The sequence below is a fragment of the Diceros bicornis genome, chromosome 3, assembly GCF_020826845.1.
Source record: "Diceros bicornis minor isolate mBicDic1 chromosome 3, mDicBic1.mat.cur, whole genome shotgun sequence".
In the NCBI taxonomy this organism is placed as follows: domain Eukaryota; kingdom Metazoa; phylum Chordata; class Mammalia; order Perissodactyla; family Rhinocerotidae; genus Diceros; species Diceros bicornis.
Window position 1 is genome coordinate 21,567,305 of NC_080742.1, and position 15,451 is coordinate 21,582,755.

At 37.7% G+C, this 15,451-nt stretch overlaps 1 protein-coding gene across 1 annotated transcript in view; it reads right to left on the reverse strand.

Annotated features, from left to right (window-relative positions):
• Positions 1-368: 368 nt before the first annotated feature.
• The window catches only part of SEMA3E (semaphorin 3E), a 250,643-nt gene continuing 235,560 nt past the window's right edge, over positions 369-15,451 (reverse strand). The window contains exon 17 of the mRNA XM_058524644.1: positions 369-1,267. Coding sequence (XP_058380627.1) covers positions 815-1,267 — 453 coding nt within the window. The 3' untranslated portion in view covers positions 369-814. The remainder of the gene's footprint in view (positions 1,268-15,451) is intronic.

The window sequence follows — 15,451 nt, forward strand, 5'->3', positions numbered from 1 at the left end:
CTAGACAATCTGTAGAGTAAAAAAAAATATATGAATATACTTTTTCTACCACAAGAGGGCAGCAAAATTTTTTTCAGTTAGAGTTCTAACTGTAACCCCATGTCTTGACATTCTTTGATAACTTTCTAAGAAGTTACCTTAATTTCATTCTTTCTGCACTGGAGTGAAAAAATTGAAAGGATGTTTTCTTGTCGTGAAACGTAACTATTGTACATATGGTTTAATAAATGTTTTATGAAGGTCATAAGCCTCAAGGTGACCACAATTTTTCTTTCATGGTTTACAATAATTACAATACACCTGCTTCATAAAACTCATGGCTTAGACAACACTAATACAATAATTCTTAAAAAGTACAGACAGTTCACATGAGAATGTTAAAGTATCTGACATTCTGTATATTTCACATAGTGGTGGAAAGGCAAAATTCAGAAGGACTAAAACATTTATTTTTATTTTTTTGTGATTATTAAAATCTCTAATTTTTCATCAATATTATAATAATCTTAAGTCTTCCAAGGGTAAAATAATAATTGCCACGGAAAAGCAGCCAAGTACTCAAAACTACAGCTATGGTCACTTTTTGATAAATATAATGTGAAACCATTGAGCAATATATTTATTTAAAAAAATTAATTTTATGTGATATTTAACCTGTCAAATGAGTATGCAGAATAATTTATCATAACACTTTTATAGTAATTTCTGTATTACAGAAATCTCTTTTAAGTAATGCGAAGAAGTTGGTTTCTCATTCTTTTTTTTTAGGTTCTAAATATAAATTCTTCAGAAGCCGGTAGATGGTTTCACCCCATCAGGAGTCCAGCGTGTGCCTGGGCAGGCGATAGTGCTCGGCTTTGGGACGGAGCTTCTTTTCCTGTGGGTTGGCATATTTCCACTTGGAAGGTGACATTTTAAGCTTTTTCCTCTTCTTATCTGTGCACCATACTTTTTCACAGTATTCTTCCACTCTCTGGAAGTTGCTATAACCAATCAACTGCAAGAATTCCTTGTACCATGGTTTTACTCCCTGTGGGATGCTGCTCTGGACAGGACAAGGCATCTTGTGAGGCCCGTCCTCTTCATAGTCTTTGTGAAACATTTCCTCCACTCTCTCTTCTTCCACTACCTCCAGGGTGATTTTACGGACAGTGTGGACAAAACTATGCTCCACTGTCTGGCAAAAATAGGTCCCAGCATCCATTTTGCGTACCCTTAGGAAGAGTAAACCAAGGTCCATCTTAACCACTCTGTCATCTGTCTTCACCTGCAAGAACAAGAAAATTAATGGCACTGGAGTATTATCCAGGAGAAAAGAACACCAGGTTATAATCGTTTACACTATCTATCATGAGGTTTTTCATTTTTGTTATCACATGATGAAATCCTGTGAGATTATATACATATATATATATATATATATATATATACACAGAGAGAGAGAGAGAGAGATGCTAAGTAATTAAATCAGGGGTGTGTGTGTGTGTGTGTGTGTGTGTGTGTCTTGAACTTATTTATATTTGACATCACTTCATATCAATGACTTTGAGGTTATTTCACACTAATATTGTTAAGAGCAAAGTGAGAGAGCTTTCTCCCTAATGATTTCAATTAATCATTAGGAAGAAAGTATAGCACTCAAAGTTAGAGTGAAAGGAAGATTTATCAAATTTAGTTTTTAACTTCTTTTTTAATGGAAAGAATAAATGCCATTTCTCACATTAGTTCAGGGGTTCTGACGCCTTCCAGATCATAGTGACAATGTTTCTACAAGGATCTCTGTTTAGAGAGCTGGCCCACTTTCACTCCCTCTTCTTATGAGAAAATCCATCCATTCATTAATTCAGTGAGCATTCCTTACATTTCTACAAGGCTGTCCATTTAACAGAGATTAAAAAATAAACAAGTAAAATTCAGATTTTGCTCTGAAGGACCTCACAGTCTGGTAAATATTAGATTTGCATATACCTTCAGTGCTCAAATATCTCCTTTTTTATGTTTGTGACATAATAAATTATGCACATTACTTCTATAAATAATTACAATTCAAGGTAAGAAGAGTACAATAAAGCTTTCAATAAATATCTCATGTTTTATCGTCAATAGTTGTACTAGTGAGTATAGGATTTGACATTAGATGAAGCTAGATTCAAACATTGGCACTACGATCTACTAATTGTGTGCTCTAGGGCATTCATGTATATTTTCTGCCTTAGTTTTCTTCTTAAAAATGGAGATAATAATCCTAATGTAACTTGAAGGACTGCTGTGAAGTTTAAATGACACAGGTGAGAATACTTTGTACAGTGCTATCAATACTTACCTCTACCTTTCCTACATACATTCCTCTGGCTAAAAGCAAACTGATAGGTTTTCATATGGCCTAGGATCATATGATACTGATATAAAGGTGATTCACACTATACTGGCTGACATCCTTTGAGAAAACAAAACAAAAGCAATATTCACCTTTGCTGATATAAAAGGGGTGTAGAGGCAACAACCACAACCACTTTGGCAGTAGAGGCCATCACAACAAGCACATTTTTGTCCCAGTGGTAGGTCCTGGCAAGGCCTGCTGGGCTCAGCTCTTCTGAGCCTTGATCAATTCAGGCATGTCTGAAGTTGCAATGTGATTATGCATGTGTGATTACTCATGTGTGGTCATTTATATAACTTGTGGATAATGTGGCACAATGGCGTTGGTGGTGTAGTAAGAAATACTACCCAAACAGGAATGTTAATGTTAAATTTCGAGGCTCCCAGAGGCATTTTTTCATTGAGTCACGTAAGGTAAGTTAGTTACTCAGCAGCTTCAGAGTGCCATAGCTGGGCAAGAAAAGGAGCTCCATGTGGCTTTCATAAGGGCTTCCCTGGACTTGGCAGGACCACGCCTACAGCCAGTCACTCAAGAAGTTCTCCAGTGAGGAACCAGGAAGAGCTCTCGAACCAAAACCATCTTCACTGCACAGAAACAATCTGTTGTCTATGGTTTTGCTGGGAACATTTCTTTAGCACCTGCCACAGCCAACCAAGTCTTAAAGGACTTGGCTCACTCTGCTCCTTTTCACCAGGCTTCTGGCAAGTCTTCTCTTCTACCACTGGCTTTCTCCATAAATTTACTATCTATGGCAACCCAGCTGTGACCACACCACGCCGTGGATGATTCTGACTCTGAAGCACAGCCTCCATTGTTTTCAAACCTGCAACTGCATTCGGCATAGATGGATCTTCCTCTTTAAACACCTTTTTTTTTTCTGTGTAGAACATGCCGTCCTAGCTCTCTTGTTGGTTCCTTCTTGGTCTCTTCTGTAGATTTCTTTTTCTCTCTGAGGCAAAATCTTCCATCCTTCCCAATCTCATGTTTTATTGGCATCCATTTGATAACTCTTCTGTTTTCTCATTTCGACCAGCTTCCCTATGATAGTACATCTTACATATAAATAATCCATTGTTTTGTGTTTCCTATTAATTACAAAACACTGAGACTTATATGATCCTTCATTATCCACAATTCAGTGTGTTTCCACTCAAACCGTACTTCCCCAATTTGCTAACTTCCCTATTTCTGGCAATTACATCATATTTTACACCCCATTTTATGTACATACTTGTACATTTTACATGAAATTCTTCTAGTAGCCCTAGCCTCAACTGTTGATCATTTTTACTTCCCTCTCATTATTATGTCCTCATCTCCAATACATCACAAATTCCCATCAACATTTCTTCAGTGGTGACCATCAGAAACATCCTTTCATTTCATTACTTCTGGCACAATGTTAGACTCGCGTACTTCGTGACTGATTCTTCAACCTTATCTCATGGCAGACTCCCCATCTTCACTCTCCTCTTCCTGCTTTCACGCCCGCTTGACTCTGTTTCAGGACTTGTCTCCGCCTAGCTGGACTTCCCTACGGCTGTTGCCTTCTCATCTGGAAAGGTTGAACTAAATGTCATCTCTTCAAACAGGCCTCCCTCGCACCCCTGGAAAAGGGTCCTCCTTCCCTTATTACCATCATTTCACCTGTTAACCTTTATACACCTGAGCATGCAACATTACCTGCAAATATAGAACAATAGTCCTTCAGTTAATTTTCTTTTGACTGATATCATTCCCCTTTATCTCAACAAATGGGTACTATTTCACTCTTCTTCAAAGTTCACTTCCTTTTGTCATGCTACTGACTGAGAATTTATTCAGACTCTACTGCTTGCTGGAGCAGGTGAGAATTGCTCCATTAACCAGATCCTGCCTTTCTAAATCTATATCCCAAAACAGCTTAACACAGTGCTTCTTACGAGTTGGTGGAATAGGGGCATTTCTGGAAATCAATGAGTGTTCTATAAAGATTTCTTAGATTATTGTGTTTATTTTCATGATAATCAATATAAATTAATAAACTATATTTGGGATCATGTGGAAGATCAGCCTCATTGTCAATATTTGTGTTTATCACAGACTCCGAACCATTTTCAAAGCTTTAATAGTTTCCAGCTGCTGCGAAGAACAAAGATGGATTTAATATGTTAATGATACGATCCAGTCAAATGAAAACCAAACAACATCCATGCAGTAATGTAAGTTTTGAAGTTACTTGTATAAAGTGTTGGGGGGACTAAATCATCACATGGCACAGTGCTATAGGCAGATGTGTTATACACACACACATACACACATATGCAGTAGTCTGTGTCCCATATTACATTCCTGGAGATATCTTATTTCAGTGAAAAAACAAATCATTGCATTAAATAAACATTTAAATGATGCATAGATGTTTATATTTTATTTTTAAATTTATTTTGGTTCTATATTTGAATAAAAGTTGCAAGCATAAAGAATGCATTTCTTGTTTCAATCTTGTGAATATTTAATCAATATTTTAATGAAAGTCACGCTAGCAGCCCAAGACAATGTTTTACTTTTCAGGTCAGGTGGTGGGAGCAACCTATGCAACACTAGAGTCAAATTTTCCTGTTTACAACTCCTCGTGCTCTCGGTTCCCTGTAGTGCCGCCATATCTCCCACTTCCATGTCTTATCTGGTCTTATTCTTTCTTTCTTTTTCTACTCTCCGCCAATTCATTTTTTTAAAATTTCCTTCCAGGCTTAAACTTTCATTTCTTAAATGAATACTTTCTTTACAGCCCATAAAGATCTTTTGTTTCTTGTTGTAACTCAATAGCATCCACATTTGTAGCACATAAGCTGGATATTTATATTCCTCTTCAAACAATTTTCCATGCAGGTCTCTTTAACCATATTATAAGTTTCCTAAGGGCAAAGGTCCATCTCCTCGTTATTCTGAATATTCCATAATGAGTACAGAGCTCAGAATACAGTGAAAAATGAGAACATATCACTTTGCTCAGAGTGTACAAGCATGCAAGGCAATGGTGGATACCAATAAGGATATAGTCCAAAGTGATCCACTTCTTCCAGTAATGGTTTGGGCAGGGAGGAAGCAAGCATGATTGCAGGAGCATCTAGTAACTAATGAAAGAGGGCTATGCTTCACAGATACATAGGAAAAGCAGTTCTAGGACATTTCCTTCACCTAAAAAGAATCAGCATACAAACATCCTCATTGAACATGATCCTTTTTTCTCTCTCTACTATATCTCCTGTGAGAGTGAATAATATACGAGAAAATAGGCAAGTCATCTAGCCTAATTTCTGGCATACAGCAAGAAGTTATGGAAGTGTTTTAAAATAAAGCAAAAAAGAAATAAATACAAATCCTTGACCACCGAATTAGGAGTGTTTTTTTTCTTTTTCCCCAAGTCTGGTATGAAAAGCAGGTATTTCTTTCATAATCACAAATTCAAGTTTGAGAAACGCTGCTTGTGTATCTATAACCCAGACTGGTTCAAAGACGTAGAAGCACATGACAGTACAATGAGAATTGTCCCACATTGTTTACTTGCATGTTAGAGATAGTGCCTGTCTCAGAATTTTGGTCTCTCCTCCTGGTCACAGTGAATCATAAATTCAGGAATAAAAGATGTTTTAACTGGCAAGTTGGACAGCCAGACACTATGTAAGTTAAATCACGTTGAAAGTTGAATGTATCTTCCACGGCCTATGAATACCTAAAAATAAAAAATGACTTAGAAATTTGTATTTGAAGTCCTTCCACGATTTCATCTTTCCACTTTCGTTAACATGGGTACCTTCAACATCAAATCTTGATTACAGAATTGTTTTCAGCCGGCTGTGTTTTTTCTATGTCTGCAGACCAGATTTCCTTGGTCAAGAAGACGGTACACAATACATCATTTTATCCAATATTCTTATAGGCAATCTACAAAAATCTAGAATTTCTTACTGAAAATGGTTTTAATATTCTTAGCTGTAAAGACTGATTCAATACGTTTCATAATGTCAAATAAAAAAAGTAATTGAACAAAGAACCCTGCACATCTGGTAGCTGGTTAGGAAGAAGCAGTGATTTCCATGTGTATCAACCAGATGGTTCTGCACTTTTCATAGGAGAAGGACAGATATAGGCCTTGAATTGGTTTAGTTCAGAATATATTTAACAATGAAATCAGTTTTAGTCAAGAAGTAAAGACGAACAATTTATATATTTGTTTGTTTGTTTATCTGGCCTGCCTTCACTACCAAGAAAATTCAATTGACTTACAGAAAATATATCATATATGACAGCATAAAAATATTCTTTTATTAAAAACACTTTCCAATGTGAATCTCCTATATGATAGAGATGATTATTCAACAGAAAAAAGGTGAATTACTTAATAGCTTATTTGAGGAAACCTATCACATTAGATAGAGAACAAAAAAAGTTGTATTTATACCTCAGATTAATTAAAGATCCAAATGTGGAAAACATTTCTAATACGAGAAGATATTGAGAAGAAAGTTATCATAAATAAGAATTCAAAACCAAACTGCGAAAAAACATTATATTCAAGATAATCAACTATAACAGAGAAGAAATTTGCAACATTTCTATTCAACAATGAATTAATACAGAGAAGATGCAAAGAACTATTGAAAGTCAACAAAAAGAGAAATAAAAGAGAAAAATGGAAAAAGTAAATAAGTAGGCAATTCAGAGAAGGAGAAAACCAAATGTTTAATAGGTATGCAAGTTAATTTTCAACCTTACCAGTAATTTTAGAAATGCAAATTTAAACAAGATGCCACCTATATCCAGAAGAAAGGCAAAAATTATAAAATACCAAATATTGGTGAGAATGTGGAGAAATGGGAACCCACATGAACTTCTTTGAGAGTGCAGAGGGTGCAGAAATTTTGGAAAGCAAGCTAACAATAATTACAGAAATGAAGGATGTTGATAGATAATAAGGCAGGAATTTGCACTCAGATCTGTAAGGGGTTATTTTGCAGGGTTGAACAGTAAAGATGTGATAGTGAGAATTAATGACACTCTCGGTCCAATCTTAGGAGAATGAATCAGCTAAAAGCAATGAATGCATGCTATGGGATGTTAAGCTGCAGTCAGAAACAATGAAATAGAGACACATGGCAACAGTGACGAACCATAAAAACATAGTGTTGAGTTTTAAAAAGTAAGAAGCAGAATAAGATCTATAACACAATACAGTTACTTGTACAACTCACGCATACTCAGAATATTATATACCTGTTCAACGTACAGGTGTAGTATTGGACTTATTCCAATCATTACTACGGGTGCATATGGGGAAGCAAGGATGAAAGTGAAGAAAAGTGGTCCAGGAAAAATAAAGTCAAACGAGAGGAATTTGTGTGGACCGATCATGCCAATGTGCCATAAACTAAGCAGTATGATTAACTAAATTAAGCATCTGAAGTTAAAAACAAGAACCAAAAAGAAAAAAAATCTCCAGTTGTTTGTAATCATTATCCTGGTTTGGCAACCAATAAACTAAGTTCGTTTGTAAGATCTGTTCACACTCTAGTATACTACAATCATATGATTTTAGAAATACTGCTCAAAAATAAACAGCAGTTTAAGGATAATGTTTTATTGAAAACTTCAATAGATAAGAATATCAGGATGATCAGGATGAAGAGAAAGTAAGAGGACAAAGGATGAAAGTAAAGATAATGTTTGAACACAAAAATGCACACCACAAGGCAGTGAACAACTACTATAATTGAAGTACAAATTCAACACAACTTCCTAGTGACCAAAGGAAAGAGGAAAGTGTGATAAATTCTAAGATCCAAACGTCTCTAAAATATATTTTTAAAATTACTTCTTATGACAAGTACATCTTTTCCTGGCACTGAGGCCTGAGAAAAATCTCGTCTGTGTTTTCATAAAATGAGAGGCAGGTGTCCAAACAACAGCACTACAATAAATACATTTCCTTAAGGAAACATCTCAGTGTTGGGTGAGGATAAGATGCCCAAGTACAGTTTGATATAAGCTATTCTATGGGGCTAGAACAATGTAGTACAGATATGCAGTTCTAAGTTAGTATATCTTCATGCAGAGGTACATTTTTTATTCCCTAGAAGACCATATGAACTATAATGTACATTAGAACAAGAGAAATTGGAAAGTGAAAGGAATTAGTATTTTTGAGCATCTACTGTGTGCCTGAAACAGGGCTTGCTGGATTACCATGTTACTTTGTTTAATCTGATGCCCAGAGTCAAGAGTCGTCTCAGTGGGATAAAACAGATCTGTATCTGATTCCACAGATCTAGGAAGACATGCTTAATTTTCAAAGATGTTCAGTATTCTCTCGGAAAATTAACAGAAGAGACTTCTATCTAAAACTCCAGATCCATTTCTACTCTTATTACCACAAAGTTGCTTTATATTTTCCATTTATACAATAGGAACTGTGTCTTTGCTATTGCAAAGGAAAAAATGAAATTAATGGGCTATACTGTTAATTACTCCAGAAATAAAATAAGGAGCATATGACACTATAAAAATATGCTTGTCGGGGCCAGCCCAGTGGCACAATGGTTAAGTGCATGCGCTCTGCTTCGGCAACCTGAAGGTTTGCAGGTTCGGATCCTGGGCGCGTACCAACACACCGCTTGTCAAGCCATGCTGTGGCAGCATCCCATATAAAGTAGAGGAAGATGGGCATGGATGTTAGCCCAGGGCCAATCTTCCTCAGCAAAAAAAGAGGAGGATTGGCATCAGATGTTAGCTCAGGGCTGATCTTCCTCACACACACAAAAAATATATATGTGCTTGTCAAGGCTGAAAAATGTAAATTCTGAATATTTACCTGTAAAGAGTTGTTAGTTTAGAAAAGATGAGCATATTTTTTTTAATAGCCTGAAGTAGAAACATCAAAACTACTAAACAGATATTTCAAATGAGGCAGAGTTCATGCTCTTGATGTTATAACAACAAGAAAAACAAAGAAATAATATTCACGTGGAACAAACCTGATGCTTTCACTACATGTGTATAAAGACAAAAATGTAAACTTATGGCTGTCATTGATCTCTTAGACTTACTGTCATGGGTTTGTATTTGTGAAGGTCAAGAAAATATGTTATTTAGCAAACAAGATGGTAGATTAAGGATGAGATTTTACTTCATAGTTCTCCTAGTTTTGATGACATAATACAGCTACAACATTAAAAGACGTAATGTGTGTACTCCAAGCTCTCTCCACAATGCACTGAATCATCAATAAAATTATGTTTTAATGGAAACTGCACAAATTTAGCATGGATGCAATGAACTCTAAGTTATCTAGAAGGAAATGCTAATTGATAAGATAACCATGCTTCCTATAGTTCTCAACAGTATATAAGAGACTTTGATGAATTTATCCTACTCAGTAGGTGGTCTAAAGGCAAAGTTGAGAAGTGACAACCTTTGGCATAGAGTAAAAAAAAATATTTGAGAGAGTCAAGTGAAATTAAAGTTTTGGAGTTTTGGTGTCAACTTACCATCTCTCTTGGATTTTCTATAATAAACATGCACATTTGTGCATCATTTAAGCAGTCTATACAATGCATGCAATTAGCTATTTTAAAGTGAGATACTGAGCGAAGGTGTCAAGATGACGGCATAGGCGGACTATGAACTCACCTCCTCCCACGGACACAGCAAATTTACAACTACTCTTGGAACAATTACCCCTGAGAAAGAACTGAAAACTGGATAAAAGAATCCGCACAAAAAGAGACAGTGCTGACTGAGGTGGAAGAGGCAGAAATTCCTTCCTGGAGAGAAAATGCCACCTTCCAGCTGTGGCACTTCACAGCCGGCTGGGAGCAATCTCAAGGGACGAAGCCTTCCCCAGAGTAGTGGCGGATCTCAGCAGGGGAACTTGACCACAGTAAGCAGCTTTTGGACTCAGCACAACCAAGACAAGTGTCACTATATCTGGCCTTGTGGGCTATTAACAACAACGAGGGATCTAGTGTCAAGATGGCAGCATAGGCAAGCTCTGATCTCACCTCCTCCCGTGGACACCACAGACATACAACTAATCTTGGAATAATTACCCCTGAAAGAGAACTGAAAACTGGATAAGAGGAACCCCTGCAACACGTGACAGCCCTGACTGTGACGGAAGAGACAGAAATTTCCTCCTGGAGAGAAAAAACGGCACCTTCCCAAGCCGCAGCATCTCACAGCGCCCGGGAGCAATCCAAACGGGCACAGCCTTCCCTGGAGGACAGGGGGACCTGAGCAGGGACTGTTGCCGCTAAAAGCATTTTTTGGACCCAGCACAACCGAGACAAGCGTCATAATATCTGGTTTTGCTGGCTAACAACAGCAACAGGGAACACCCCCAGAAAAGCTGGGACATAAGGAAATTAAAGCTGGCTCTTAAATGGCCCACGCACAAATTCACCCATTTCAGAAGGCAACTTAAAATCACCAGAAGGAAAAGTGCACAGTACTTTGGTGAAAAGATGATCACCTGACAGGCCCTGGGTGCATCTTAGTGAGAGGTGAGATCTTTCCAGGGACTGAGACACTGGCGGCAGCCATTGTTGTGACCTGGCGCAGGCTTGCTGACACAGACGCTGGCAGACGCCATTGGAGCTCTCCCCCTGGAGAGAGCCCAGAGACCGCCCCACCCAACAACAAGCCCTCGGGAAACTTGTGGGCCTGCAGAGGCAGAGTGCCTGGATTCTCTGCAGCCAGGGAACTGGGTCCACCTCTATGGGGCAGGGAGTGCACGAGGAGTGGGTAGAGCATGCTGGGCATTGGGGGAGTGTGTGGGGCCTCTGCCATGGGGCGACTGGGTCTGCTTCAGGGGGTCGGGGCGTGTGCATGGGACAGGACTATGTCGACAGTGTATGTGGCTCTGTGGGCTGTGGGGCTTGTCAGCTGCAGAAGACTTGTGCTTCTCAAAAAGCCACATAGGGGATTGGCCACACCTTCCAAAGCCTGGGACCAGCCCCACCCAGCTGCAATGGTGAGAGAGCTGACAAGAGCCTTACAGGCCAGAGGTCTACGGCAATTGTAAGCCCCTGAGCCTAATATCCAGCCACACTGTGAGCCTACTCACTTAACAGAAATACTGCAACAGGAATGTGCTATTAGACCTTGCAGCCAACTGTGCTGGGGCTCCCCACACCTGATAAAGAGAAGGAAGAGTGCATAATAGTCACACACAGTTGAGCATTACATCCAGCTGGCCAGGCGGACAGTTCAGCCTCCCTGGGCATCTACAGCAAAAGCAACCCTGCCACAACAGAAGGACATACCTAGCCCACACAAGGGTTATGCCTGGAACATTTGGAACTGGTGACGAGAGGGAAGCACACTACTGGGCCTCATAAGGCAACTCTTACATAAGATCACCTCTCCAAGATGAAGAGATGTAGCTGACCTACCTAATACATAGACACAAGCACAGAGAAAGAGGCCCAATGAGGAGGCAAAGGAATACATTCCAAGTAAGGGAACAGGACAAAACCCCGGAAAAAGATCTAAATGAAACAGAAATGAGCAATCTACCTGACAAAGAGTTCAAACAAAAGAGTCATAAGGCTGCTCACTGATCTTGGGAGAAGAATGGATGAAGTCGGTGCGAACGTCAACAAAGAAATGGAAAATATAAAAAAGAACCAATCAGAACAGAAGAATACAATACTGGAAGTGAAAAATTCACTAGAGGGACTCAAAAGCAGAGTAGAGAATGCGGAAGAATGGATCAGTGAGCTGGAGGAAAGACTAGAGGAAATCACCCCAGCTGAATTGATAAAAGAAAGAAGAATTTAAAAAGAGTGAGGACAGTCTAAGGGACCTCTGGGACAACATCAAGTGCACTAGCATCCATGTTATAGGTGTCCCAGAAGGAGAAGATAGAGAGAAAGGGGCAGAGGATCTTTTGACAAACCTTTGGCTAGACTCACCAAGAAAAAAAGACAGAAGGCTCAAATAAATAAAATCAGAAATGAAAGAGGAGAAATTACAACGGACACGTCAGAAATACGAAAGATTATAAGAGAATACTACGAAAAGCTATATGCCAATAAATTGGATGATCTAGAAGAAATGGATAAATTCTTAGAATCATACAACCTTCCAAAACTGAATTAAGAAGAAATAGGGAATTTTAATAGACGAATCACCAGTAAGGAGATAGAAGCAGTAATCAAAAACCTCCCAAAAAATAAAAGCCCAGGACCAGACAGCTTCCCTGGTGAATTCTACCAAACATTCAAAGAGGACTTTATACCTATCCTTCTCAAACTCCTCCAAAAATTGAAGAGGCGGGGAAGCTTCCTAACTCATTCTAGGAAGCCAACATTACCCTGATACCAAACCAGACAAGGACAACACATAAAAGAAATTATAGGCCAATATCACTGACAAACACTGAGGCAAAAATCTACAACAAAATACTAGCAAGTCGAATACAACAATACATTAAAAAGATATACCCATGATCAAGTGGGATTTATTCCAGGGATGCAGGGATGGTTCAACATCCACAAATCAATCAATGTGATACAACACATTAATAAAATGAAGAATGAAAAATCACATGATCATCTCAATAGATGCCGTAAAGCATTTGACAAGATACAGCATCCATTTATGATAAAAACTCTGAATAAAATGGGTATAGAAGCAAAGTACCTCAACATAATAAAGGCCATATATGACAAACCCACAGTTAATATCATTCTCAATGGATAAAAACTGAAAGCTATCCCTCTAAGAACAGGAACCAGACAAGGATGCTCACTTTCACCACTCATATTTAACATAGTACTGGAAGTCCTAGCCAGAGCAATCAGGCAAGAAAAAGAGATACAAGTGATCCAAATTGGAAAGGAAGAAGTGAAACTGTCACTATTTGCAGATAACATGATTTTATATATAGAAAACACTAAAGAATCCACCAAAAAACTTTTAGAAATAATCAATGAATAGGGTAAAGTTTCAGGATACAAAATCAACATATGAAAATCAGTGTGTTTCTATACACGAACAATGAAGTAGCAGAAAGAGAAATTAGGAATAGAATCCCATTTACAATTGCAACAAAAAGAATAAAATACCTAGGAATAAACTTAACCAAAGAGGTGAAAGATCTGTACACCGAAAACTATAAAACATTGCTGAAAGAAATTGAAGAAGAAACAAAGAAATGGAAAGATATTCTGTGCTCTTGGATTGGAAGAATTAACATAGTTAAGATGTCCATACTTCCTAAAGCCATCTATAGATTCAATGCAATCCCTATCAAAGTTCCAACAACATTTTTCACAGAAATAGTAAACAAAGAATCCTAAAATTTATATGGAACAACAGAACACCCTGAATAGCCAAAGGAATCTTGAGAAAAAAGAATAAAGCTGGAGGTAGCACACTCCCTGATTTCAAAATATACTACAAAGCTATAGTAATCAAAACAGCATGGTACTGGCAGAAAAACAAGACACACAGATCAATGGAACAGAATCGAGAGTCCAGAAATAAACCCACACATCTATGGATAGCTAATTTTCGACAACGGAGCCAAGAACATACAATGGAGAAAGGAAAGTCTCTTCAATAAATGGTGCTGGGAAAACTGCACCTGCAAAAGAATGAAAGTAGACCATTATCTTACACCATACACAAAAATTCACTCAAAATGGATTAAAGACTTGAATGTAAGACCTGAAACTGTGAAACTTCTAGAAGAAAACATAGGCAGTACACTGTTTGACATCAGTCTTAGAAGCATTTTTTCAAGTACCATGTCTGACTGGGCAAGAGAAATAATAGAAAAAATAAACAAACCAGACTACATCAAACTAGAAAGCTTCTGCACAGCAAAGGAAACCATCAACAAAATGAAAAGACAACCTAACAATTGGGAGAAGATATTTGCAAACCATATATCTGATAAGGGGTTAATATCCAAAATATATAAAGAACTCATACATCTCAACAACAAAAAAACTAACAACCCAATTAAAAAATGGCCGTAGATCTGAACAGACATTTCTCCAAAGAAGATATACAGATGGCCAACAGACACATGAAAAGATGTTCAACATCACTAATCATCAGGGAAATGCTAATGAAAACTACAATGAGATATCACCTCACGCCCGTCAGGATGGCCATAATTAACAAGTCAGGAAATAATAAATGCTTGAGAGGTTGCAGAGAAAAGGGAATTCTCATACACTGCTGGTGGGAGAGCAAACTGGTGCAGCCACTATGGAAAACAGTATGGAGATTCCTCAAAAAATTAAGAATAGAATTACCATACGATCCAGCTATTCCACTGCTAAGTATTTATCCAAAAAACATGAAAACACAAGTGTGTAAAAATACATGGACCCCTATGTTCATTGCAGCTTTATTCATAATAGCCAAGACTTGGTAGCAACTAGGTGCCCATGAAGGGATGAATGGATAAAGATGTGGTATATATACACAATGGAATACTACTCAGCCATGAAAAATGATGGATTATGGCCATTTGTAACAACATGGATGGATCTTGAGGGTATTATGCTAAGCAAAATAAATGAGAGGAAGAAAGTCAAATACCACATGATCTCACTCATAAATAGAAGGTAAAAACAACAACGAACAAACACACAGAGACAGAGATTGGATTGGTGGTTACCAGAGGGGAAGGGTGGAGGGTGGAGGGCGAAAACGGTGATTAGGCTCAAGTGTATGGTGATGAATTGTAGGTAGTCTTTGGGTGGTGAACATGAGGTAATCTACATAGAAATCTAAATATAATGATGTACACCTGAAATTTATATAATGTTATAAACCAATGTTACTGCAATAAAAAAAATTAAAAAAAAGAATTTGTGTAGAATAAGTATTTTTTCTTTAATGTCAGAATCTATCTAGACAGGAAGTGTAGAGACAAAACAATAAATTAAGTTTTTTTAAGATAAAAAAATACATAAATAGTGTGAGATACTTTATTTTTAAGACACACAAACACACACAAAAATATTTTCCCTTATATAGAGAATCCACAATGGAAAGATCAACAAGGATGAA